The 27898-nt window shown below is 41.2% G+C and overlaps 2 protein-coding genes across 2 annotated transcripts; one reads left to right on the top strand and one right to left on the bottom strand.

Annotated features, from left to right (window-relative positions):
* The first annotated feature begins 12 nt into the window (after nt 1-12).
* On the top strand, nt 13-17840 carry nudt6 (nudix (nucleoside diphosphate linked moiety X)-type motif 6). The gene is made up of 5 exons (XM_085285385.1): nt 13-343; nt 1081-1284; nt 14043-14098; nt 16906-16960; nt 17321-17840. The coding sequence occupies exons 1-5, from the start codon at nt 91-93 to the stop codon at nt 17698-17700; spliced, it is 948 nt and encodes a 315-aa protein (XP_085141511.1). The 5' UTR covers nt 13-90; the 3' UTR covers nt 17701-17840.
* fgf2 (fibroblast growth factor 2) lies at nt 16357-26138 on the bottom strand. Its single transcript, XM_085285418.1, has 3 exons — nt 25556-26138; nt 22845-22948; nt 16357-19373 (listed from the first exon to the last, which is right to left on the bottom strand). Exons 1-3 carry the CDS (start codon nt 25731-25733, stop codon nt 19188-19190), a joined length of 468 nt encoding a protein of 155 aa, XP_085141544.1. The 5' UTR covers nt 25734-26138; the 3' UTR covers nt 16357-19187.
* Between the last annotated feature and the right edge of the window lie 1760 nt (nt 26139-27898).

Genomic DNA, 27898 nt, shown 5'->3' with positions numbered 1-27898 from the left:
CGTTTACGCAACTGTACTAGGCAGCTCGTTTACCGGCTGTCAGCTGAATATATTCTGCTTTTATTCGGTTACTTATCGTGTTACGGTAATATGGCTGGCTGTACCTTTGTTGCCAGACTTTTGCCGTTGGCGAGAGGCCGCTTTTGTAATAACATGTCTCTTCCCGTACGCACAGCTACCCGTGCCTTTTCCTGCACTTTAACTTGTTCACAGCTTCAGCAAGTCCACGGGGTCAGCGCTTTAACGGGGAAAGTGGACCGATTCGGTGGAGTGACAGTGAACCTGGCTGAGGTCGGACTGCCGGGTGACATCAGCGAGAGCTCATTCAGCGGTTTACTGCAAGGTTTGTCGCCCTGAACTCTGGCTGCTGTGTAGGAGGAGAGGGAAGGCAATGCGCGCATCCTGTTTACCCCAAAAGCTCTTAAATCATCAACCTGTCTTAACTAGTGGTCTGACAGTTATCTATAATAGGCCGGTACTGTTTGTACATAAGGTATTATATATTTAATGTTAAATTGCTCATAGCATCTAAGCCAAGGGAGCATGTCTGGGGTATAAAATGTTTTTAAAATATGTTCTGTGTTGTTTCTCCGAGCAAAAGCAATATTACTTTTAAAACATTGATACTATTGTTATTACATTGCAATTACTGAAAGTTCATCTTCGGGGGTTTACATGTTTTCATATGGTTCTTCTTTATTTTTTCAGCTCTCCCTTTCATTGAGCCAGCACTCGCTATCTTACTTAAATGTAAAATGAAAACTCTCAATGAGCAATTAAAAATGTCCCTTATCTATTTTTGTGGCTGCTTTAATCCAGTTAGCTGTTTTTCAGTTGTCCATCTTTAAACTCTACTCACATGAAAGCTACTTCCACCAGAAACGTGTCTGCTGTTTGTCATTCTCTCTTTATCTTTTCACATCTCTCTCTTGAGATTGTCTTCACAATTCAATTAGGTGCAAATGCCTTTTAAAAGCTTTTCACTTTTTATTATGTCACTTCTGCAACATATTAACTGTTTCTTTATGTACTTTATAGTTTATGGGAGATACAAAATTAAACTGTATCTGAACTCTGCAGATTCTTTAGCTCAGTGGAAAGCAGAGGGGAAGGCAGCAGTGTGGCTTCGAGTACCCATCTCGCTGAGTCGATGTGCTGCCGCCGCCTCGGCTCACGGCTTCACCTTCCATCATGCCAGAAACGACTACGCCATGCTGGCTCTTTGGCTGGGAGAGGGGGAGAGCAGACTTCCAGGTTTTGCAACTCACCAAATTGGAGTGGCAGGTAGAGATTTCTGCCCTGAAAGTTAGGGGGGGGGGGAAACTCCTCTTGACTCTGGAAGCAGTTTTTACAGGAAAAGTCTCACCTGAGGTCCTTTTATTACCATTACAGTAAACTACAGTGGCTACAGCACATGTCTCAAAAATGCAAAGTGATTCAGTGGGCCAGAACCCACTGGAAACCATAAGACTGAGTTATAAGAGAGTTACGAAGTGGACCTTTGGTTAAGATTATCCAATCAAACCAGTGGGTTCAAAGAGTAATAATATATATGCTAAAATACAGATAAAGTGTGGGTAATAATTATTTGACCCCTGCTGAATTTGTAAGTATGCTCAGTTACAAAGAAATGAACATTCTCTCAGTTTTATGGTAGTTTCATTTTAATGGAGAGAGACAGAAAATCAGCCAGAAATAATGAAAAAACACAAATTACATAAAAAATGTAAACAGATTTTTATGTCACAGAGTAAAATAAGTATTTGATCTCCAAGCAAAATATGACTTAGGGCTTTGTGGAGAAATCCTTGTTGCCAAGCACAATGGTAAGACGTTTGTTTGTTGGTCACAAGGCTTCCACCCATCTCAGGAGGGATGTTGGCCCACTACACCTTTAAAGTGCTGTGAAAAAGGTTTTTTTTTTCTTTAAAAACATATTTTACACACTTACATGTTTCATACTGTGAAACAAATTATAATGATAGACAAAGATAACTCGAGTAAAGTGATGATTTAATTTATTAAGAGACAAAAGCTATCCAAACATACGTGGCGCTATGTGAAAAAGTAAAGCTAAAAACTGGTTGCGTCACCCTCGACAACAAGAACTGCAATCAAGCATTTGCGAGAAGTCTTTCTTTCACAATGAGTCTTTCACATCGCTGTGGATTTCAATCTAATGAAATCATCAATTAAAAACTATTTTGTATTTATTCAAAATGCCCTTTTTTTCTTTGTCTAACATTACATTTTTTTGATTATTTGAAACATGTAAGTGTGACAAAAATGCAAAAAAATAAGATCTCAGGAAGGTGGCTGACATTTTTTCACATCACTGCATTTACGGCCACTCTGTGGAAGTTCTCTTTCAAACATTCGTTTCGGTTTCTCATTATGGGGAAAACTCTCTCAGCGTTGTCCTCAGAAGCCTCTATGGCATTACTCCAGCCAGCATTGGCTGGCACTTGTGACGCTTGCGCCAGGGAGGTGCCACCCTCCCCCCTATAAAAGGGTGTGACGCAGCGTCACCCGTCATTCAATTTCCTCTTCTCGCTTCTTAGAAACCTCATTTCTCCTGACTGTCAGCGTTAGTGCCTGCTTAACTTTCCACTCGAGCAAGCTAACACCTTGGTCACCAGGTGCTAGTACGGCTCGCTTTTCCGGTTGCCTGTTCTTCACTACAGAGCCAGATTGGAGAGTGTGTTAGCTGCCATCACACACCTAGCACAACAGTTAGCTGACCAAGCTAACTGTCCTTGCTACACATGGTCACCAAGCCAAGTACCACAAGAGCTAGCCACCACACTAGCCAGGTCATACTAGCTCACCATAGCTACCCGACCGATTTAAAAAAAAAAAAAAAAAAAAAAAGATCAGCGTTAGCTGTCCAGCCATTCCAAGCTACACCAAGGTTCCTTAATATGGCAGACTGTAAACCGCTGCCCAGAATTTGTCCCTGCAGATGCGCAATCTCAGGTTCAGATACACATGAGGCTTGTGTGATGTGCCTCGGGCTGCAAAGCGCCCACACTGGGTTCAGGCAAACTCTGCGCTTGCCTTTGTCGAAGGCTAGCCCACCAGGCTAGCCTGTCGAAGAAGGACCCAATGCTGTCTCCAATTGGCGCACCGATGGAGCACACTGAGTCAGCCACACCAGGTACCAGCTGGGGCAACGAGATGGATATCATCCTCCAGCTGGTGGACAGTGCTAAGGTCAGCTGTGAAGCTATGCTGTCTGATTCCCTGAAGGATAATGACGAGCTACTCATAGAATCCTCTGAGGGAGCATCGTAACATCTTGTTCAGACGAGGATGACAACGTTTTCTTTGCCCCTTCTGGTCAGAATACTGCGACACAAGGTCTGATTGTGATAACCCCGGCACACAGTCACACAGGTATGGAGCTATTTGCAAAACAGGCAGCTGAAAAGTTGGCAGTCCCATGGCCCACAGTGACAACGGAGACCTCCACCTCAAGGTACAAGGTTAAAAGGCTCCCTAAAGCAAAGCGCACTACTAAGCAGGTACTGCCACTTATCCCCGAATGCATGGACAAGGTCATACGCTGCTGGGCAAAGCCATTTTTGTCACCCAACCCCGTGCAGGGAGTAGTGGCATTTGACTGCGCTGGAACGAAGGAGAAGGGCATCTACCAAATTCCCATAGTGGAGAATCTGGTGTAGAAGTTCATCTCCACCGAACTTCTACAATCCTCCCTGGTTGACAAGGCGTATAAATCAGTTGCCACCACCGTGAGGGCATTGAACACCTCATCACTCCTGCTAGCCTACTCGGCAGAGCTCCAGGACCAGACTGCTGTGAACCCCGATGCTAGCAAGCTGTGGGAAGAGCTGGGCGTCATTACAGACCAGTGTCTCCACCTTACTAGAGCAGCAGTACAAGCGGCGGGCAGAGCGCTCAGCTCTCAAGATAGCTGAACTTGTTGGGACTTTCGGACAGAGAAAAACGTGACATTCTGGATGAAAGCATCAACCCCACTGGGCTTTTTAGGGACCACCGTTGCTACCATGCAAAGATTGTGTGAGGAAAAAAAGAAAGAGGGAAGGGCCCTGCAGCTGTGTCTCCCTAGGAAGACCCAGGCTGCACCTCCGTCTACGATCGCTCAGGTCACCAGCTGTCCAGCCGGCGTGCCGACATTTAAAATCCCTTGCCGCCCAGCTCCACAGGTTGCGGCCCAGTGTCCCCTAGGATCGCAGAACCCTAAGACCTACTGGCCTAGGAAACACGTCCCACCTGGTGCCGCTCAGGGTGCCCCACCACCAGCCAAGCAGTCAGACCACAAGAAGAAGCAAACTGCCTAACATCTCCCCACAGGGAGATCGGAGCCGGACCAGCCCAGGCTCCAAGTTCACTTCAGGACTCAGTATGGAGAAGTGTGTTCTGCCTCCGTCTTCCAGCGCCTGGGACTCGATTTGGATCCCGCAGAGCACATTCCAACAAAGAGACGAGACACTGTTCAGCTGAGTCAAGCGTGTCACAGTCTCACAAAAGCACACTGTTTATTAAAAACTCACCCCCTGCATCCAGGCATGTTGCCAAGGGCACAGGAAAAATGTGTGAAAAACACAGAAAATATGTTGAAAAACATAATGCCTTCACACCCCCAGGCACCACCAGGGTCGATTTCCTAAGTGGTGTCCGGTCCCATGAACGCTGGTCAAGCACGGGCCACCTGTGCATGCACTTTCGGGTCTGGGCTACAGGACCAGTTTCTGCCACAAGAGGGAGCCAAAGTCCCATGTACTTTGGAGTGCCTGACTTTGGGGCCCCTGTCAGCAAGAATAGAGAGATGGCGAGCTCTTGCTGTGTCAGAGTGGGTTGTGAGAACATTAGAGCGAGGCTACCATTTGTAATTCCCAACCACCCCTCCCAGATTTCACAGAGTGATTTTCTCTCTTGCAAAAGGCGAATCAGCCAGGATTCTGCAAGAAGAAATAACTACCTTGCTATCAAAGGGTGCAGTACAAGAAATACCCGAGGACCAGAGGTAATGAAGCTTTTACTCAAAGCATTTTCTCGTGCCCAAGAATGGAGGGGGACTACATCCGATACTGGACCTATCAGCATCTGAGGTCATACAAATTCAGGATGTTGACAACCACCACTCTGCCGCATGTAGTGCACCCAGGCGATTGGTTTACATCAATAAACCTGAAGGACGCATATTTTCACATCCCTATTTACCCGCCTCACAGAAAATTCCTGAGATTTGCGTTTCAGGGCAGAATGTATGAGTACCAGGTTGTGCCATTTGGTCTCCCATAATGGGAAGAGAGCGTACCAGGTTGACAGTGGATCACCTGATGGCTCTGGGTTTCACCATAAACTATGAAAAGAGTGTCCCGCAGCCAGCTCAGGCCATCTCTTTCATAGGAATAGCTCTAAACTCCTTGTACAGAGTGTGTCTCTCTGTGGACAGAGTAAAAAGTGAGCGACAACTGGGACTCACGACAGAGGGCTGCTCATATAAACTGGTTAGAATTGATAGCAGCGTTTCTAGCACTGAGACACTTTCTTTAATTTCTCACACTCTAACCAGAGTGAAAGAGAGAGGGCTAACAATGATATTGATTGCCCCAAGGTGGACGAGGTCCCATTGGTTAGCGGAGATTATGCCCCTTTTGTGGAGCAAACTCTTTCCTCTCCATCTCCGACGAGTCCTAGTCTCCCAAGCCAGGGGGGAGAGTTTTCACCCTCACCCCGAGCACCTCGCTCTGTGGCTTGGCCTGTGAGAGGTTGAATCTGAGGATGGCAGGACTCCCCCCAGGGTGTTATAACCACTATTCACAGTGCTAGAGGCCCCTCCACAAGATCATTGTATGAGAACAAGTGGAGGGTATTTGAGGAGTGGTGTGGAAAGTCTCACACTCTCTCCTTTCAGTGCTCTGTGACAACAATTCTCTCCTTTCTCCAGGAATTGTTAGATACTTTTCCACAATTAAAGTATATCTAGCTGCCATTTCAGCCTGTCATGTGGGCTTCGTGGATGGCCCAGTGAGCCATCACCAACTAGTCTACCGTTTTATGAAAGGGGAACAACGGCTCCACCCGGTGTCTAAATCTCTTGTCCCCACATGTGCTGGGGGCCTTTGTGCCCAAAAATCCTCATCTCCAATCCACCCCATTGGAGCTGGAAGCTTTTTGCCCTCCTGGGTTTTAAATGCACCTTAGAACACACATGCATCAACACTAAAATGAGCGGGTGGAGGGAGGTTTGGAGTCTTCTCTCACCCCCGTTCTCTGCGGCCTGCTGGAGCGGGGGGGCTAGGAGGAGGAGTTGGCCGTCGGACTGGGGTCTGGAATGTGGGGCCTCCCTGCTGCTGCGGAGTCGGGGCGGTCTGCTTCTCCCCACCGCAGGGAAAAGGGTAACACCACCTGGGTCTGGGTGCATTTCCCCCCTCCAGGGGCAAGGGTACCTAGACCCGGTTCGTAGAGTAAGCTTGGGGAGTGTGATCGTGTGTACAGCGTCTCTTTATGTCTGTCTCCACGTTGGTTGAGTGTGGAGTGAGTGCATATGAGAGCATGAGGGTGGGAATGGATGTTTGTATCTGTGTGTGCCTGTATGTCTGTGTCTATATGTCAGGTTGGGTATCAGACGCCACCTCTCTGGGGACATCTCAGGCCCTCCAAGGTTTGGAGGCCTATCTCCCCCCACCACCACTTCCCCTGCCGGTGGCGGACTCCCTCAGACATTGGTGCGTTGGTGGTTCTTTGTGTCCGGGGGTGGGCGTCCAGGTACACACCGGCTCACTCCTTGGCGGCCGCTTATCGGGGCCTGGAGCCTGGGGCTCGCTCGGGCCACTTCGGAGGTGGGGTGCCCCCGGCCTCTCGGCCTGGGGCTCGGTCACTCAGGCACAGCTGGCTGCTGGCGGAGCTCACGGGCGCGTCACTGCAACCCCCCCTGGCTTCTGCTCCGCGGCTGCTGAGTGAGCCCTCATCTGGGACTCTCCTCAGCTCTTTCTGGGACAGTGGCGCGGCTGCCCCTCTGTTGGTCTTCCTTGGTCTCTTGTGTTCTGAGGGCCTCTGGATGTCTGGAGTTTTGATCTCCTCCATACCTGCTTCACGCCCTGGAGGACGGGGCTGTGGCCCCCCCCCCCCCCCCCCCCCCACACCCTCTAGCAGATTATTACATGAAGGAACCTTTTAAAAAAACAAGCGCGTCCATGCTCACAGGTGTACACACGGGTGATCACACACACAAACTACACCCTTTTTGGCTCCTACCTCAAAGCACACTGTGTTCTGTTGATCTTATGTGCTGCACAATAATGTTTAATATTTAGTATTTACTGTCATATTCCCATATATCATCGTGATGTTGTTTATTCTATTACTCTCGTTTTCTTCTGCTTGTTTTCTTTTTTCTTTCTCAGGGGTGATCCAGGTGATCGATATATGCATTTTTTTTTCTCTGCTTATTCTGTTGGTTTTTGTTTTTTGCCCTTCTCCCCCGTCCCCCTTTTCAGCTGTTTCTCTTTCCCTCTTTCTTTCTCCCCTTCTTTCCCCCAGTCAAGTCTGTCCCGTATTCAGCAAGTGAAAATAAAATAAACAATAAAAGGTGAATCAAATGGACCATTACGGCAAGGCTGGGATGGTCAATTTGGTAAAGTAAATCCGTTGGGCATCTTTCTTCGCCTTTAGACAATAATTCTGATGGCAAAAGAGCCAAACAGGACAGGCAAAAAAATAAAAATAAAATAAGAAGCTTTTTGCCTCCTCCTGTCTCCTCCCCTGAACAGGAGCACCTACATGCTCTCTGTCCAGTTAGGGCTTTGTGTACCTATATAGAGAGAACAAAGGCTTTCAGGAGGTCGGATCAGCTGTTTGTTTCCTGGCCTAAACCACGTGTTGGGAAGCCCATTAGCAAACAATGCATTTCCCACTGGATTTTTGAGGCAATCCAATTGGCTTATTCCAGCACGGGTCTGTCACTGCACCATCTCTAGCCCACATTGTGTGGGTCCCCACGAGACCTCCTAAGGTGGCGGTCAGTTGTTCAGATGGGCTTATCTGGCAATACGGAAGTCTGCATATCCCCATAGTGAGACACTGAAACAAATGTTTGAAAGAGAACTTGAGGTTACTCTATTCCGTAACCCCCATTCTCTGATAACATGTGTGAGGTGTCTCACAAGGTCACCCTCCTTGCACGAAGTGAGGAAGAGGTGAATTTATCTTGAATGACGGGTGATGCTGCATCACACCCTTTTATAGGGAGGAGGGTGGACCCTCCCTGATGCAAGTGTCATGACTGCTAGCCAATGAGAACGGGGGTTACGGAATAGAGTAACCTCAAGTTTTGTTCTGTCTACTTGAACGTTTGCGTCCACAGTGTGTACTGTATCTTCTCCAGTATGAATTTCCCTGAATTGCCTTTTAGGGAAAAGGACAAGTTGCAGTGAGTCAAACTGGGCAAGTAGAACAGGTGTTTGTTGCCAAAAAAACCCCCTTGTTTTCATTTTTATATGCCAGTGCTGGATTGCACAATGAAATTCAGCAAAGTTCTGGTTATTTCTGTCAAATGTTCTCCTTCAGGCAGAACTCCATCGGGACATCTGACCCTGTGGAATGAATTCAGAATGCATAACCCTTGATTCTCTCTGTACAAGTCTGAGGTCCGTGGCAGATGTCCAAGAACAAGTGATCTGGATGATACTTGCGAGGGTCATTAAACAAAATAGCCGTAGAGCTGGAACCAATCCAGAAGTGTACACATTTAAATAAATAAAATTTTTTAGGTTTTCTGAATAAAGCTGCTGAACTATTTGATCATATCTTGTCGCCTCCTGGTAGTTTTTACATCAACCTCTCAGTGGAAAGAGTTTGTGCTGTGAAAGAGAGAATCTCATCTGTGGATGATTGAGCCGAGCACATTAGACCAAATGACAATTGTTATGGACACAAAGTCTATGTAAACCCATCAGCGATGACAACTGCCCTCCGCATTTGTTTCCTAATATGATGAGTGCCTTGCGTGTTGCGAGTGGTTGTGTGACAGAATCTGTCAGATGTGACAAAAGATGTAAAAGTGTTGAAAAATCAAACTGTATTCTGCTGTCACTTTTAAATCACTTTTAAATAGCTAAAGCTGGAGTAAACTGTGACCTACATTTGGTGCTAACACAAAACACCAGTAGTTTGTTATCATCTTTAAATGGATAAAAGCTTGTTTGTCATTTGGGATTTGAATTTTTTAACTCTGGCTCATTTCACTTACGCAAATGGAAATTCACTCAGGACTGACAGTGAAGAGACGATCAACAGGAAAAGGAGTTGCTCAGCCCAAGTGCTAACTTTGTGATTGTCCAGCAGAGGGCAGAGTGCCATTCATACCTTTACCAAAGAGTAGATGCACTTAAAGCATGTCAGAACATGTCCAGAGCATCTTTCTGAGGAATGGGGACCAGAAACTCCCTTTTTTAGATGCCAGATTTGTTTGATGATGAAACTGGGTTCAGGAATCTGAAATACACAGCTGTTTAGATTCCAGTTTCCTTATGTGTGTGCTGACTGTGGCTCTTGATTATTTTCACAAAGATACAGCAATAGGGCCAAAAGTATAACTCGTGATTGGAAAGCAGTCATCCATTAAATCCTCTGTCATCCATACGCCTGATGTCCTGCCAGACTCAGATTTTACCCAATAAGAGAGTAAAAAGGTTATTTTTCACAACTGGTTCCTATCGTAGTTTTGGCCAGTACCCCAAAACAGTACTCACTAATAACACTGTCAATTAATGTCAGAAGTTATTTGAAAGTCATAATGGCCTTGGCTTTGACCCCTAACAAAAAACAAAAGAGTGAAAGTTACTGGGAAAAACACAACTGTTTTTCACATTGCAGAGCCTTTGATTAAATCTCTAAGATAACTACAAAGGTGGGCAGGGACACTTTAGTGTCTCCTCTAAACCTGTAGTAGTCTCTTCATTTTGTAGCTTGTTATTTAGGCAGAGGTTTCAGTTCCTTTTTATTTAAGCTAGGAAATTCACTTTGTTCAGCACACTTAGCAGAGCCTTTTTTCAGTGGTCCAGGTAAACTAATTTCCATGTCTCTGTGATGCAGTGGAAAAACACTTATAGGGCTCAAATTAACTGCCACTCTTCAATATATGTTTTTATTTCATATTTGTAAGTATTTTTTTAATTTCCATTGGGAAGGGAATTTGATTCTCCCTAATCAGTCGCTACAGCGGCACCAACCTGAATCAAGCATTATTTTACATTAACATTGATGCCAAGTTTTATCTGTAGAAGAGGTAATCACAAGTAAACAACAATGCTGGGTGATTGTCTTGTTACTCTTTCCTTCTTCCTCTTCTTAGTTATTTCTCCTGCTTTTTCCTCCTTGGTTCCAGGATACAGTTTGAAGACGCTTGCCAACTGTTTTATATTTAAAACTTAGTGGGCTTGAAGCTCAGATTCATAATGACCTCATAATGTAAAGATAAGAGCATGAACCTGTAATTGTTTGCGATACCAAAGAGTAGTAGACAGTAGACAAAAATGTGTGAAATATGAAGTAAGTGGCTCAAAGTTTAACTATACAATTAAGTGATAAACAGTTTTTTCTATTGAATCCACAGGGGGTTTTTTTGTCTCGTACTGTAATTCTTGCTCCCCGCTCCTCATGACCATTTTATTTCTTGGACTGAGGGCTAAATAATGATAGCCTCCTTTAGCAGAAACCAGGCCTCCTCCTGCGCCATATGGCACAGGGACTGGGGATGACATCAATTTCCACTTGGAAGTCCAAGTCAAGCCTTTAGCAAGACACATCCCTCTTTACGCATCTGTGATATTCATTTGAGGAGGCTTGTCTTGGTCGGTCAGACAGAGCAACCGGAAAAGAAAGTGGCTCATTTTTCCTCCTCCTCCTCAACTGTCAGCAGCGCATAACTGCCTTGCTTAGTCACTAGCTGCTGAGAAACATCAGAGAAAAACTGTAAATGTTGAAGTCGGATGTCCACAAATTTCTCAGCTGAGTCACTCAGACTTTGTAACTGTAGAAAGTAAAGCAATTTGCTGTTCCACAGAAACAATTTTTAGTTAACCTTGTGTTTTTGGAAATTGTCTGAGTCTTGGTCTTGTTCATTTAGAAGATTTGCAGTTCATTAAAATTTGTTGTTTTCAGGAGATATTCTATATGTATGGCTAGTATTACTTTAAATTTAGTGCCGATGAGTAATCAGCTGATGTCAAGATTTTATACATTATCAATAGATCGCATCAATCCTTGTGTCTGACAGGTGTTCCTCATAAGGCTTTCTGCCCTGTAAATTTGCTGTATTTGGTACTGTCATCATTTTTTGAAAAAAAAAAAAGTGTTATTCAGAGTTGTTGGTTGTTTTGTTTTTCTTTAACTGGCCACTAAACCAGCAGCTACACTGTAGACTAACCATTCAAAAAATTACATCATAATTTGGTAATTTAATAAAATTACCAACTGGTTACATTGTGACAAATCTAAAGCTCTAAAGTTGCAAAGTAACCACTTTTTGGGCGACGTTATATTGATCTTTTATAGCTAATGACGTAAACACAACGTAAATATATCAAAATAATGCTATTGCAGTTTTTTGTCAAACACAGTTTACATTTTTTATACTGTAAATAGAACATGTTACAGTTTATTTTTATTATTCTTTTTTATTGTTTTTTAAATTGCTGCTAAACTAGACACAAGAGATGACTAGCATGTTATTACTGTCTTGCCCCGAACAATTGTTCTCTGCAGCAAAGCTTGTGATATGTTTCTTTATCTTGTCACTACATTACTGGATATAATTCAGTATAATTGTGGGTCCTGATCTGTGGCTATAGACTGATTTAGATGTTTGCAGTGTGGGACCTCAATAATGTCAGTGCATACTGTAAATTCCTTTAGGATAATTACCTTTACAGTTTGCCATCCATCCATTTTTTTCCACTTATTCAATTCAAGTTTACAGGAGCGCCTCAAGCCTAATGTAGATGTTACAGGTGGAGCGGCAGGGTACACTGTAGACAAGTTGCCAATCTATCACAGGGCTAACACATAGTGACAGACAAGCAGATCGCATACAGTCAGTGTTAAGAGTCACAAATTAATCTAGCCCCACGCATGTCCTTGAACTGTGGCATGTTGGAGTACACTGAAGGAACACATGGCAGAACATGCAAACACACAGAAAGGCCCTGGACTGGATTTAATCCCAGAACCTCCTTGCTTTGAGCCAACAGTGCCAACCACCTCAAGTCATTACAGTTTTAGTTCACCAAATTACTCAAATCTTCAAGCTTGTCCAGCTCAGCAGCCCAGACTGTTACCATCTTGATGTATTTGTAGGTCAGAGATTTGAAGCAAAACAGAAAACGAACAAATCAGTCGTCATCTTCTGAAACCTGACAGCGGCCTTCTTCACCACATGATGCATGTGTTATGTGTCCAACCAAATGATTGGTTTTGTGCCAGTCTACCACCACATTTTGCTTAAAATTATTACGATTTATATGCAAAATGTGAACCAGCATATAGGGACACAGGTGCTTGAATAATATATAAAATTAATGTCTGACTGATTGTAGGGCTGGGCCATATTATACCGTTCACGGTAATACCGGTATAATGTTAGGCAACGATAGGAAAATGAAATATCGCGATAGAATGGGAGTAAAACGCGCATGCGCAGTGCCTTTGTTTTCATACGCACATGGCCGATTGTTGAGTGAAACAGGTGAACCAGAATTGGTTTGTAAAAATGGTGCAACTTCCGTGATGTGGAACTGGTTTGGTGTTTGTCCGTCAGATACACGACAAAGCACATTTTTTTGCAGAACATGCAAGCGGGCCGTCGTTATTGTCGTATTTGTCGGACTAAGATGCTCTTAAATCTGGGAGTAATCTGGGTCCTAAACTCCGTATGCTTCAGGTCAAACAACACTGCAGCATCACTTAGAGTTAAAAACTGTCTAAATTCTTTCATCTTTAATAAAACGATCAGCATTGCTGCTTTACCAGGTGTAACTATAAAGTTTAACTTCCAGGCATCCATGAAAACAAAAGTTATTACATTTAACGGAGTTAGAAGTTACCAGGAAGCTAGCGGAAGTTAGCTCGCTAGTTTCGCTAGTTACCTAAGCATGATATTGCATGTTCTGACTGAGAGATTTCTGAAAAAATCAAACGTACAGCTCTGCTATCACTTCCAACATAAATGAAGACAGGAAACTAAACAGCAGTGACGTTTGTAGGGTTACTGAAGTTGGGCTAGCTGGTATATAATGATGTGCTACGTGATCGCTAGCGACACAGCTATGTTAGCATAACATAAACAGGGAAGCTGGAGGACGAACACTAACACTTTTCCACTTATAAAAGTTAACGTGAAGGTTCTTCATGGTTAGAGACAAATGCAATCGCATGGCAGGATGCTGTAAACGGACCAAACTTCAGTCAGGAGAACAACTGAGATAATCCATCCACAATATGAGGTTAGTCATTAATAGACTGCAACAACATGGGAATAGAACAGCTGCCAGAGAATTCAACATTAATGAATCAATGGTACAGAAGTGGAGGAAGCAAGAAGAATGAGTTTAATAAAGTTTGATTTATCTGACTGCTTTGTTTCGCTTAATGTGCCTTATAATCCTGTGCACCTTATGGTCCGAAAAATACGTACTGCACACTGCAGTTTAATGTTGCAAAGCACCTCTTTTTAACTTCAGTGGATATTATACATGGTTATGCTCAGGATGTGTCAGCCCATTTCTACTGGAAATGCCTTTTGGTTAAACTTTCAGCAAGGAATTTGCATTTGCACTGTTACATTTTTATAAAGCTTTAATGTACATAAAAACCAGCTTCTTGTTTAAGTGAAAATAAATGGAAGGTTGTCTTTTTGCGCTAGTAATGTTGTGGAGTTGTATTTTGTCTCGCATCAGTTATATCGTCGGTTATATCGTTATCGCAAATTTTCAAATATATATCGTGATAAATATTTTTGGCCATATCGCCCTGCTCTAACTGATTGTTTTGTCCAGGTGCAGTTGTTGATGAGTCCAGTGGAAAGGTCCTTGTTGTCCAAGACAGAAATAAGGTATCTGTTTGACTTTATTATTTAAATGCGCTATACACCTTAAATCTACACATCTTATATCCTCCTAAAAGCTGATCTGTCCAATATCAGTCACACAAATGAACCACTGATGGATCAGTCATGCTGCTGTTAAAATGTGGATGATTAGTATTTGTTTATTTAGTAACTTGGGCCTCTGTTGACTCAAACCTTGGCTGGAAATCCATTCACACTTAACATAGCTCAACACAAAATTAGCTGACCTCAAGCAAACATGATGTTTACATGAGTTGAATGCACTCAAACAGTTCTGTGTGCGTCTGTAAGCTCTCACAGAGCCCTGCTGTAGTGCTCATGGTGTTTTGAAGTTAACTTACAACAGGCCTCTTTTGAATCCTCTTCGACACAGCTTTGTTTGCATTTTCGGTCAGCCCAAACAAGATTGCTGGCAATTTTGAAAAGTGATTGTGTAATGTTGATGTCATTTGGGAACTGTTACTCTCATAAGATGTCCTTTATAAGATGTTAAGACCTTTTCAAATAAGCAGCCTAAACTAGTGGAAAATCTGATGTCAGGTAGTTTTGATCTTGAGCATACTATGTAACCATCATGGTCAGTTAAAAAGAAACCAAAATGAAATGCAGGACAGCAACAGCCAACTTCCTGAACTTAAGGTTTCAAACCAAAGTCTGACATTATGGTGGCTGTGTACATCTTTTATTACAGTATGTGGTATTTTCCTTGTAATTAATAGAGACAGGTTCATACATTAAGATTGTCAAATATAAGGTCCTGGGCCCAAAAGCGGCCCAGCAAAGACTCCTATTCAGGCCACTGGATGGCATTGGAAAAAGTCGATGGCATACATTTTTGCCAATTTAGAGTTTTCTGGTAGCATCTTATTACAGCTCAGTGGTAACAGTAGGGTAACAAGGCAGAAACGAGAATGTATATAGAGAGTTTAAACTGTAATAATCTCATCGTAAAAATGTAATATTGACTGATGTTTAGGCATATTTGGATAGTATTACTATATTATAATGCTTGAATTAATCCTACATTAGGTTCCGAGCATTCTAATTTGTTTAAAAGCAATACTGTAAATATTATATGTAATGTCTGGATTATTAAATGGAAACATCTGTAGTAGTTTCTCTGTAATGAGCAGAAAACGGCTGCAAAATGCAAAGCCGCCTGTTTCTATTTGATAACATATCATATTATATGTTAGACAGATAAAAAGTGCTATCAGTTTTCCTCCTGATGAAGTCCTCTGTGAAGTAATTAAGTAATACAGAAACAATTAGGTGACATTAGAGTTTCTGTTTTTTCACTACTATCTACTATATATTTTGACATTTTCAGCAGCTTTGCAGATAATGTCAGTATTACCTGTGCTGGCATGCCACAAAACCAGCACATGAGCATGTTTGTTCCACAAACATTAACTGAAACACATGTACCATTGTTCACTGTCAAAGCAAAGTGGCAAAAGGCTGGACCTCTACATGCAAAAAACATCTCTCAAATGTCTGCTAGAAATAAAAGAAGTGATCAGTGCCAAACCCAACAGAAACTATTGCAGTCCTGATCCAAGAGGTTTGACCTATGTATGCAAGATCCAGATTTATTAACCCAGTTATTATACTGAGGTATAGGTACAAATATTATATTTAAAACATTTCTTTTAAGTTAAGAAACAGATCTTAACATATCCATATGTTGCATTATAAATGACAGATTTTGCTTACATCTAACATGTGCACCAGTCTACAGTCATGGGAGCATGTAATGTATTTTGTCCCAAAGCAGAGACGAGCAGTTAGTGGCCTGGAAGTGTAGAGAGTCTTCTATCTCCTCTTCCCCTGCTCCTCCTCCTTCTTTCCTCCTCCCTATCGAGCTGTTTACTGGAAACGAGCTTTATAACAGTCTGGCCCTTTGGCAGTAGAAAGTTCCTTACAGGCCGAGTCTGTTCAGAGCATGCTAAGGGTTATGAACTTCCTGAAAAGAAACCAAACTTTATCACTCTTGCAGGACAACTTACATATTCCCAGTGGGCTCAAGGTAATTATATCCATCAGGGAGCTGAATGAGGTAATGGTAAGAGTGTTTAACCATCATGCAATGACATTTACGCAGCATTTCTCGGTAGATTTAGTGTGAACAGATTGCGTACGGTCAGCATTCTTACAGCACTTCTTTGGAATGATTTTACATTCCGCTGCGTGTCCTTCTGTGGGGAAGAGAGAGACGCTCGACTTTTTAAGAACCTCAACAATTATTGTTACACAAAGTCTCTTTATTTCTTTCTACCAGCACACTTTAGAAACCGTTCCAAAAATATAGCATTTGGTTTACAATACATGAAAATAAATGCCGTAGTGCATTTGTGTTCCTCACAAAGAGAGGATCTGCAAGGGAAAAAAAGCGCAGCACATTCTTTAAGTAACTAAAAAAATATATATACACAGACATCATAATTTAACCAGCAGCATACTGTCATTAAATATCAAAGGTAAGTGGTGAAACAGTTGTGGAAGACATACTTCACCACAGCAAATGTAAAAGTCTCCAGAGTGAGGAAATAAATCTAAAACATAACATGAAAGGATGCTCAGACTGGAGCATTTCTCATCTCATTATTACAGCTTGATCCATGGTCATTTTCTAACAGAGGAAACAAAATGTGGCATTATTAAGTGACTTTAGACTAAGACTGAAATAGACCTTGTTGCAGTGTACATGTTGATAATTATCTAAGATACATTTACAGCAGTGCCATATATCACAATTGAAGTTAAATTTGAACTTTGCTCTGGAATTTCAGACAAAGAATGCTTGGAAGTTTCCCGGTGGTTTGTCTGATCCAGGAGAAAATATTGGTGAGTGTCACGCTCAACAGAGCAAAAGAACTAATACAGTACATGTAGCTAAATTCTTTGGAGTGTAACATTATACTTAAAGATGATACATATACATTCATTTGAACTATACAAAATAAGGCACATGATATATATGCAAATTCTTCAAATTCACCTTTTCTTTTAAAAAGCAGCTTTAAAATTATGTACATGACCCAACCCGAAAAGCAGCATCAAATGTTCAAAAATATATGTGTATTTTCCTTTTTCCCTTCTTAACGCCATCTGCAAGGTAATACTGACAGTGGAATTGGATCATCGTTCCTAGATCAAAGTCTTTTAAATGCCTCCATGTATAAATGTTAAATAAATCTTTCTCAGGTACGACTGCTGTTCGTGAAGTGTTTGAGGAAACTGGTGTTCGCTCCGAGTTCAGATCTCTGCTAAGTATCCGGCAGCAGCACAACCACCCCGGTGCCTTCGGCATGTCTGACATGTACATCATCTGCCGGCTGAGCCCGCTAACCTACGAGATCAACTTCTGCACTCAGGAGTGTCTACGCTGCGAGTGGCTGGACATCAGCGAGCTGGCCAAAACCAGCGAGACCACGCCCATCACCTCTCGCTTAGCCAGTCTTCTGCTTCATGGCCTGGAGCACGGCTTTGATAAGATTGACCTCAACATGGAGGAGCTTCCTGCTGTTTACTCTGGGAGGTTTTACCAGTTATATTACAGACAGCTTCCCATACTGAAATTATAGGAGCTCCACAGATCACCTCATTGTAGCCAGATATGGTGAAGCACGGTTGTCACCATTAGTCAAATATTAAAAATGTATTTATAGCTGGACTGTTACTTTTGAAGAATTACAGTGTAACCGGTTGGATTAAAAACACACTGCAAATTTTAGGATGCTTTTTGCATCTGCATTGCTGCAGTTTTAAATGTTTTATTTAACACGTCTTGGTGGCCATGTTCAAAACCCAAAGTTGGCGGTCTTGTAATATGTATTAATCAATGATAAAAAATGACATCACTGTCAGAGATAAGTGGTGACTTTAGCTAATTTTATCTTGGTTCCAGTTTCATTTCAGAAATGGGAAAAAACTGCCAACTTTGTAAGTCAAAAATGAATTCTTTACCACCCAAACAACTGCCAGCAATGAATATAGGTTTTCCTCTCCATGTTGGTCATTTACATCAGCGGTCTCCAACCCCCGAGTCGTAGGGTACCGGGCCGCGAGAGTTCAGGCTCGGGTGTGAAATTTATGGTTTTCGGGGGTTTTATCGGTTTTTATAGTTTTTTTTTATTTTTATTGTTTTTAGCGTTAACTCTGTTTCTCTGGGTCTTTTACCATGTGTTATGAATACATTTTTTTTGGTACCGGTACTGGTTTTATTTTGTTGTATTTATCCGCGACGCCTTAAAGGCCGGTCTGTGAAAATATTGTCAGACATAAACCGGTCCGTGGCGCAAAAAAGGTTGGGGACCGCTGATTGACTTTTTCACAGTCAGTAATATGGTGATGACAAGGCAAAGCAATGTCTTTAAAATGTTGTGCTGGGATTTAAAGGTTGTGTTTCTTGCCGAACAAGCACAATCAACAGCCAATAATACAACAATTCACCAAGTCAACACTTATCTATTTAACAGTCCAAGTCCTACGTGTTCAAAAGGAGAAGAAATGCTTGGGTTTTGCTTTTAGTGTTTCTTCTTCTTTTAATTCAAATTTTATATTTTTCAGACTTCTATAATACAGTTAGATTATTGTCGGATTTAAACGTGTTTTCTTATTTATGAAAACACTCAAATATGCAGTATATTACCAACACCCTGCACTTAAACCCAGACTCCAACTTAGACTTTCATTAGGTTAAGGTTAAGCAGATAGCTGTTTTGAATCCTTATGGAGAGAGTTATGTTATTTTTTTTTTTTTAAAAACCCACTGTGTTGTACTGCTGTTTAACTGAGATGCACTAGGCAGCTGGCTCCAGTTGGTTGGTCTACAGTAAAATTCTGGTTAATAATAATAGTAATAATAATATTATAATATAATAAAAGGTATGACTATATGGTGCTAATTTTAAAGTGAAGCTGAATAATTGCAGACATGTTTATGATAAAATAATAACTGTTAGGATCTAACAGTAAAGCTTCACAGCTATTTTGGGCAATGCTGATGGCTTGCTTCATTGCCGTCACATCTTTTCATTCAGACATCAGTATCTCTCACTCTGAGCCCAGATTAGCATTTAGCAGACATTGGGAGAAAGAGAATTGCCTTTTGACCCGGTCCAGTTTTGCTTCCAGACTTGTACTGGCCAGTCCGCTTCAGCGCCACGTACATGTTTGGGTACTTCCTGGAGCGGTAGGTGTTGTAGTTGTTGCTCTCGAGCCGCTCTAAGAAGTAGCACTCATCTGTTGCTCTTCTCTGTAGAGAAAGACACAGAAGAATAATGCAAATAAAATATAACTGTTATGCTGTCTGCAGTGGATTTAACTGTGCCGCTTAGGTATAATTTCAGGGGCTGCAGATTAGAAAGCTACTGGGACACAGTGCCACCTAGTAAACTTAGATCAACTCACGAGCTAAGAACCTAAGAAGACTGTGACACTAGTTTGTAATATAGTTTAAGATACTCTGTTTGCTGAGTAGCCTTATCAGTATCCTCTGCTTAAACAGGATTTCTGTATAAAAATCAATCTAAGGGGCATCTTGTTACTTACAGTGGCATTTCATCACATCCTTTATTTTGTATATACATACATATATATAGGAATTTTGAGTGAAAATGTTTACTTTAATATAATTGATTTAATGAAATATGATTGTTTAATATATTCTGTAATTAAGTTTCCACCTAAAATAACTTTGTAACTAAATGCAACCTTTATTTTGACTGTTGTTTATTTACTCTGTGATTTGTGGTAATAAACCCACTTATTTAATAAAGACAGTCATACCTTTCCATGAATATAAGGACAATGTGTGCCGTAGTTGAACCTCACTAAAAATAAACAAGTCATGATGTCAGTCAAAGAGAAACTTGAAATTAACAGGACTCTTATAGGAATCTTATTGGAGAATGCTAAAGATGACAATCTTTAAAGTAAATGGTATGATTCTTGTGTTGCCACGTTGTTGTCCATCTATTTTTACCCAAGATTCTTTCTTAGATTTGTCCTTTGTAGAAAACGTCTGGCCAAAATCATGCTGGGCATTGACTCCCTATGCTCGGTCCAACTAAACCCTTTTGTTTAGTTTCTGTTTTTATTTGACTGTGACTGTGCTGCTATTAGTCAGAAGACATTTTCTGGAACAATAACTCAGTCTACCTGGTTTAATTCACTGTGCAAACCTCCCAATAATAAAATGACTTTGGTCCTAAAAATGTGTTCGTGGAAATGTTTGTAGATCAAAGAATATTAAAACAAGGCACATTCGTAGCTGACAAAAGTGACACCTGTGTGGTCGTTCAGAGATGCTCTTCTGCATACCTTTGTTATAACAAGTGGTTATTTGAATCGTTGTTGCTTTCCCATCAGCTGAGAGCTGTCTGGCCATCTTCCTGTGATCTCTGGCATCAACGAGGCATTTTTGAAGCAGCAAACTGCTGCTACTGGATATTTTGTCACCTTTTTAAACCCTCAATGTGGTAAATATTCAGACCAGCCTGTCTGGCACAAACAATAACGCAGCCTTCAAAGTCACTTAAATTACCTTTCTATTCCAATCTGATGGTCAGTTTGAACTTCAGCAGGTCATCTAACCATGTCTATGTGCCTAAATGCACTGATTTGCTGCTGGATGATTAGTTATACGCATTAATGAGCAGTGGAACAGATGCACCTACTGAATTAACCAGTCAGGGCATATATCTATTAATGTATATATTTGTGCAATAGGCAGTATTTGTTGATCATATGATTCAAAACAAATCTATCAAGATCCCCTCTCTTTCTAGATGACCCAACTCCAAAGCTAGATTTGGCACTTTCCAGACAAAGTGTTACATCAGCGTCAGTGAATTCTAATTTGCTTGACAACGACTGCTTTCACAATCTCTTGGAAGCAAACGGTAGTGCAGAGACCATCACGTGGGTCTTTTATTGAGCAGAGCGATGCCTTGGGTGGCATTCTGCTGCTGTAGCTTCTCATTAGGAGGAGATGCCTTTTGCAAATGACATGGATTTTATACGAGCCTTCACAACCACCAAACCACATCAGTCACCAACAGTTCACACTTCCACAATAAACAGCAACAACTGTGGCAACAGACCAGCATTGGCATGAAACTGGAGTGGTTTACTCACAGCAACGCTGAAACTATAATAGCTTAGTAACAGGGAAAAGTGCAGTTAGGAATCATTCCAAGACTAAATACAAGTAATGCAAGGCAGCATATCTTTAATTAGATTAAATTATCATTATTTATTTATTTATTTTAATATGCATCAACAGTCAACAAAGTAAAATCACTGGTTCTCATTTGTTCTAAAAAAAAACTTCTGCAATTTTTTGTTGCTTTTATTATGTATTTCCAATATTATTATTATTATTATTATTATTATTAATAATAATAATAATAATAATAATAATAATAATAATGTCTTTTTTTATTAAAAAAATAAGTACTGTTCAATTTTCAGTCTTTCAGACCCAAAATGCTTAATAATTTAAGTATTTTTAATAAAAGCCTGCAGTTATAATAATTCCCAATTATTAATAATAATTATTAACTACTCACATGCAGGTATCCACACTGCTGGATAAATACTCAGTATATTAGTGCATCACTAAAACTATTTGTATGGGGTTTTTTTTGTTTTTTTGTTACAAAAAAGGAAACTTTCATATATTGTTTTGGAAGATTTGGCAGAGATGACTTATTTAAATGTGTGCAGTTTATGTCTTTTGCTTATTGATTGCATTGATTGATGCATCTTGTCAGTTGTGCGTAACTGTGGTCTGTCATTGTCCCGGCTTTGTGACCCAGTAGTTTGTGCTTGCCTTGAATTGTTGTTTAATATTATGTCTTTTCTCCTTATATTTCTGAGTTCTCTGTCCCTTAATTTTGTTTAATTTAGTTCCATTTCATGTTTAGTCTGTCTTAGTCTTCCCTCTGTGTTCCACGTCCTCTAGTATCTAGTTTCTTGTGTTAGTTATTTGTGTCTCCCTGGGAAGTCTGTTTTGCCTCCATGTTCATTTGCCTGTTTTCCCAGTCGTGTGTCTATCTGGTTCCTGTGTTCTCTGCTATCTCGCCCTCGTTCTGTGTCTTCCTTGTCTGGTCTCTGTCTGTTTTATTTTGATAGTCATTGTGTCACGTGCCTTATGTTCAGCTTTGCTTCCTCTCTCTCATTATGTCTAGTTTGTTCCAGCTGCGTTTCCACCTGTCACCCATCCTCTCATTATCTTGTGTATTATCATCCCCTCCTTGTGTGTACGCGTCCTGTTTACTTAGTCATGTAAGTTCTAAAGTTCAGTTTAGACGAGTTTTCTGTTGTTTGTGTTTAGTTTCCCGAACTCCAGCAATAAAGCTGTGTGAGTTCTGAATTTATCTCTGAGTCTGCAATTTGGGTCCGCTAACTGCCAGCCACACACACACACACACACACACACACACACACACACACACACACACACGACAGTGGTCTACTATTATAATTTGAATGTTCTGATGAGTCCAGTGCGAGAGGCTATAAACTTAATTATTTTTAGAATGGGAGGATTTCTTGTCACAGTACTGGAAAATATTTGGTTTCCAAAACACTGCAACCTTAATGCTTCTTGTCACAGAGCTGTGAGTTTAATCAAGTCTGTTTCATACAGATTAGAAAGATCCTTTATGGAACAGAAACAGCACAAGCTTTGTTGATGGAAAGACCGATCCAAGTCACTCACCGCTCCAAACAGTCGTCCGTCTCTGTTCATTGCCAGATATCGGTTTGCACAAATCCCTTTGATGACCACTTCTCCCACTGAGGTTGCCTGGAGTTGAAGCTTTACTGAAGATGAATTAGCAGAGACAGAGAGCAAGTTGTTGTTTAATGATGGGACGTTTAATCAAAGTGTAAAAGTGACTGCTGACTTTTAAAAAAAATGAATTTCTTCATTAAATCACAGTAAGTGTAACAGTGAGCTGTTAGAGAAACAGCTGCAGGTGCATTTCAACATTTGAACTGCAACGAGCAAAAAGACAAGAGGCATAAAACAGAGGAACGAAAATGCTGTTAAATTAACAAACAATTAAGAAAAAGGAAACCTTGATTAAAGGTTTCCTTTTTCTCATAAACAAGCCCACACACCATTTGAACCATGTGACAAGGTTATGTTTAAAGTCAAGGAGCTTTAAGTTGCAAGATTTTCCTGACAAAATATCTGACTCTTATACTAGTAGACATTTTAACTTTCTTACTTTCCTTTCCTTAAGGGAGCCAAAACAGGGACATGCCACTGGGAAAATCACCGCTGAGAGAACTAAGAGTCAGGCAAGTATGCCAAATACCTGGCATGCTCTCATATTTGGGTTTTGTTTCTTTGCCTCTGGACCATACAGGTAAGCGGTACAAAATCAAACCACCACAAAATCAAACAATTCCTGTGACATAACTTATGAATCCTGTAAAAACAGACAGTTACTTTAAAACAATGCATAAAGTCATATTTTGTATGCCAGTTTTCTCTATCAAATACTAAAGTTTTGGGCCAGTGAAGTCTCTGTCTTACTTAAAAGCGCAAGCCTTAAATTCAAATGTAGTTTTTTTTAAACTCATAACATTTTTTACCTGATAAATTCAGTAATATGTATATATTCTTTTCCCCATTTTTTATTTGCATTTTAAATGAAGACAATGAGTCTAATTATGCTGCGTTTAACATCTTTCAAGCATTACATCCAAACATCAGGTCCTGCTTCCTCAGTTGCTGGCAAATGATTTGTTGCTGTGGTTTCCTCTGTATTCATGGCACTGACTGATGCATGTGCCATGAATGAATGAAACATTATTATTAGCACAAATAGTTAAGTTTAATTACCAAAAAACACAGAATGGCATTACATAGTACCTGCAGGCTGTAATATTGCTTATTCATGATCTTAAATGATTTATTTTTTTATTTCCCTTTTTAAAAAAGAGACATTGTTTTTCTTCATCCAATATATGCTCAGCAATCAAAAAGAATCCAGGGGCCCCTTGAGGTGAATAGGGGATCTCTTTAGAATGAGTCCCCATTAAGGGTAGACACACATCTGTCTATCATTAAGCTAGCTGTTTGGGTGATTCATGTTACAGATCAAAGAGGCAAAAAAAAAAAAAAAGCAATTGGTCTGAATGTACTGTGGTGTGTTCGATGTTCCTTGGATAGATTATGTGCTGAAATTTTTGTGAATGGCGGGAACCTGATCCCCGCTTCTGTAAAGTGTGCTCTGGGGTCTCCTGTTGTGTCCAGTTTGTATCAGAATTGACCCCAAGGTTCTTGGATCAAAAGTCTCTTACACAAAACACAAACGGATGGAGAAGAGTCCCATCTACATTAGCATGGAAATTCTACTCGAGGACCCTAGGATATATTAGGCAACATTTTTCATAACATTTCCTATTCTTACTGGCAGGTTTGTCTGTAGAAGCTGGCAACTCTATCCGACCCTTAACAAAAGGGCCATTGAGGAAGCACAGCTCAAGTCATAATAACTCTTAAGAACTATTTTGGTAAAAAGCTAAACGATTAATACTAATGGCCGTTGTATGACGAAGTGTGAATATATTCCTTCCTTAAACTTTCTCATGTCGTCTACAAGATGAATCTCTCCGGATATTTCATAAACACTTATAATGAAGTATAATTAAACGCAATTGAATTACCGGTATCCTATAAATAGCCTCTCACTCCTTGAACTGGCATCAGGCATTTGTTTGAAATGTCACACTGTACCTTGTGCAATACACTTCCAAGCATCCAAGCATGTGTTTTCCAAGGAAAAATCCAAATTTCATGTTCCTCTCCTCCCCTCCTATTTACAAAAGCTTAGGGCACATTTAATCAGTGACAGTGACGCACTGAGGAATGCTACAGTTGTCCATTAACGTAATCACGTTAATGTTTACCCTTTCTTAAAAAAGGGGGCGCTCAGAATAAATATTAATTCAATGTCGGCACAGATGACTGGTCTGAGGGTAAGATAATTTTTTAACAGGTTTTTATAATAACTTCATCAGCCTCAAAGACGCAGGAACTCTCAGATTTGCTGTCTTTTGTGACGTAAAATATACAGTTAACAGTGTGACTCAGCATGGTGATCTTCATTTGGAGCACTAAAAACATTAAGCATGTTCCATCAGAAGTCCCACTGATGAATAAAAACTGAGGCGTGACTCTTTAGTACTGAGGTTATTATACTTTCCAGAAGGTGACCTACACACATTTGGTTCTTAGTGTTCGCAAGTGGAGAATAATCATAATTCAAATGGAAAATTCACATAATCCCCCTATTATTTATCCACGATATTTAATTTTTTGCTTTGCTCTTTCTTCTCTGTTGCATGTTAAAAACAGAAAATCAAGAAGTGCTGTGTACTGTGTAAAGTGAAAAGAAGGAGACTGGAAGAACTTACTGTGGGGGTCGTTTTTCTCTCGTATTCCATCCACTCCTCCATCAGATTTTATCCTCAAGAAGAAGCCACCATTTTTACAGTACAGCCTTTTAGGGTCCTTGAAGTTCCCAGGAGGAAAACCGCTGCTGCCGCCGTCTTCAGGTGTAGCGGGAAGTGTTGTGATTCCTCCCGTGGCCATCAGGGTTAGGGACGTCGTCTCCTTCTTGAGAAGTGCAGCAGTTCACCGTGGCCTCTCACCTCCTGCTAACTGCTGCCTGTACCCTCTTACCCTCCTCCACACAAACTGATTCTGCTTAACCTCAGAGGTCAGCTTGCTTGAAAGGCCCCCCTCTCAGGGCAGCAAGTGCCCTTTGAGTCCTGAGAATTTGAAGCAGTAACACTTCTACGGACTCCTATGCAAGATCGAAATCTACAATTTGTAGACGCTTGTCTGCCGTTTGTAGAGCTGGCAGCTGCTTTGCCAGTGTACTTTGAGCACACTGGTAGGGGGGATACATGCAGGTCGCTTCTTTCTTCTACTCTTCTTGCAATGGAGTGTTTAGAGCAGGGCAGCTGGCTTAGATCTGTGTGGAAGGCTTTCCCCTTTGGGCCTCAGTTCGCATGCGCCCTAGGAGCACCAGCACACACACACACATGCTCACGCCCACTAATGCTCACTGATTTAACCAACCCAGCAGAAGTCGGGAAAGGAGAGGAGGGCAAAGAAGGGGGACGTGCAATTTGGACTCTGAGACCCTTCGGAGAGCCAAGAACCACAGCAACCATGTGAACAGAACCAGTGTTTTCATTCATCCAGTCTGTTCAAGAGCAGGAAAAGAGGGACATAATAAGAAAGCCAACAGAGGCATCTTGGTAGTGATTCAGTAAGTGCTATTCATAAGTGAAAAAAATAACAATGTAAAGTAGAAATGCCAGTAGATGAAAAAGAAACCGTCACGAGCCAGTTATTTTAATTGCTATTCTCAATTTTCTCCAAACCAGCTGCCTGGATGATGAGTGATGAAAGTTATTTATCCAGGAGGAGGTCATGCATTTGTCAAAATAGGCACTTACTGTTCTGGGCTTCTGGGCAAACGTTACCACATCTGAAGCTTGTGTGGGACCAGTAGAAAGTCAGCTGTGCTCCTGGTTGACATCATGCTAACAAAAAGTTTTTGTTCGACAGTATCGGCTAAATGCACATATTATATACACATGCAGTGAAAAAAATATCTACCAAATATTATTAGTGATACACATTTATACCTGTATAGTACTGTACAGATAAAGTAATGACATAACAGTTATAACATTGACCTCACCTTACCTCAAGTATAAGCTCAGTCTTCAGGCTTTACACTTTTACATTTCTACATACACAGCACAGCCAGGGGACTAGTAAGGATGTAAATTGACTAGTACTTATATAATGCCTTATCTATACCTGTGTGTTTTCTAACATTCACACACACACAGATGCAAGTCGGGTTTTATCATCTTGCCCTTGGATGCTTTGGCATCAGGGATCCATATCAGGGATCCACCAACCTTCTACCTTAACTATTGCTGCCCATATAGGAATTTTCAAATCAGCATTTGTCACAATCCTGAATACTTATTTAAATATCTTTTCACTGGGAAAAGTTAAATATATGAGAGGTACAATGATGACATATGGATACACTGATCAGTCATAAAATAAAAACCAGCCAGATATCACGTTGGCACAAAACAGCTCCCATCCATCATAGCAAGGACACAGTACCACTGCGGTGTCTTGTAGTATCTGGCATATAATCCATGGTTTGGCACAGGACACTGGCTACAGTTCTTTCAGGATTGTGGGTTATGGCATGGGGCCTCCATGAATCAGGCTTTTCCAGTTTATTCTATGGAAGCTTTATTAGATGGGATCTGCAGCGCCTATAGGCAGGATTAGCATGTTGGGCTATTTTTTTATGTTTCAAACTGCTCTTGAACAATTTTGTGGTGTGGCAGAGTTCAGTATCCTACTATATCCTGCTGGGAGTCTGCTGCTGTCAGGGGGTGTCATTGCCACTGAGGGTGAGGGAAGCTCTGATATATGATATGAGAATATGATATATGCCAGAGAATATCCACATGAATGCTCAGAGCGAAGGTTTGTAGCAAGATGATCAACATTCAGCTTCAGTTCATTTACTTCAGTGGCATAAAGAATTGCTCATTTGGCACGCTTGTTGCGAGGCTGTAATCAGCAGCTTACAATAGGATGGCCGAACTCCTCACCCTATCTCTAAGAGAAATGCCAGCCACTCTTCTGAGAAAACTTGTGACACACTTTTTAAAAAAATGTTCAACTATATTTAAAAAATGCCTCAGCTG

This window comes from Mchenga conophoros, linkage group LG2, assembly GCF_057382185.1.
Source record: "Mchenga conophoros isolate Kocher_MC1m ecotype Shallow Benthic linkage group LG2, M_conophoros_male_GT1.1, whole genome shotgun sequence".
Lineage (NCBI taxonomy): Eukaryota > Metazoa > Chordata > Actinopteri > Cichliformes > Cichlidae > Mchenga > Mchenga conophoros.
Note: the sequence above shows the minus strand (reverse complement) of the source record. Positions and strands in the feature narration are given on the sequence as shown.

Excerpts from the sequence above, each read along its gene's own strand:
- nudt6 (XM_085285385.1), top strand. The coding sequence starts at position 91 with ATGGCTGGCTGTACCTTTGTTGCCAGACTTTTGCCGTTGGCGAGAGGC. Across the intron at positions 1,285-14,042 it reads TCACCAAATTGGAGTGGCAG|GTGCAGTTGTTGATGAGTCC; the intron begins GTAGAGATTTCT and ends TGTTTTGTCCAG. Across the intron at positions 16,961-17,320 it reads TGATCCAGGAGAAAATATTG|GTACGACTGCTGTTCGTGAA; the intron begins GTGAGTGTCACG and ends AATCTTTCTCAG.
- fgf2 (XM_085285418.1), bottom strand. The coding sequence starts at position 25,733 with ATGGCCACGGGAGGAATCACAACACTTCCCGCTACACCTGAAGACGGC. Across the intron at positions 22,949-25,555 it reads AGAGAAAAACGACCCCCACA|TAAAGCTTCAACTCCAGGCA; the intron begins GTAAGTTCTTCC and ends ATTCATCTTCAG. Across the intron at positions 19,374-22,844 it reads ACGGACGACTGTTTGGAGCG|AGAAGAGCAACAGATGAGTG; the intron begins GTGAGTGACTTG and ends CTTTCTCTACAG.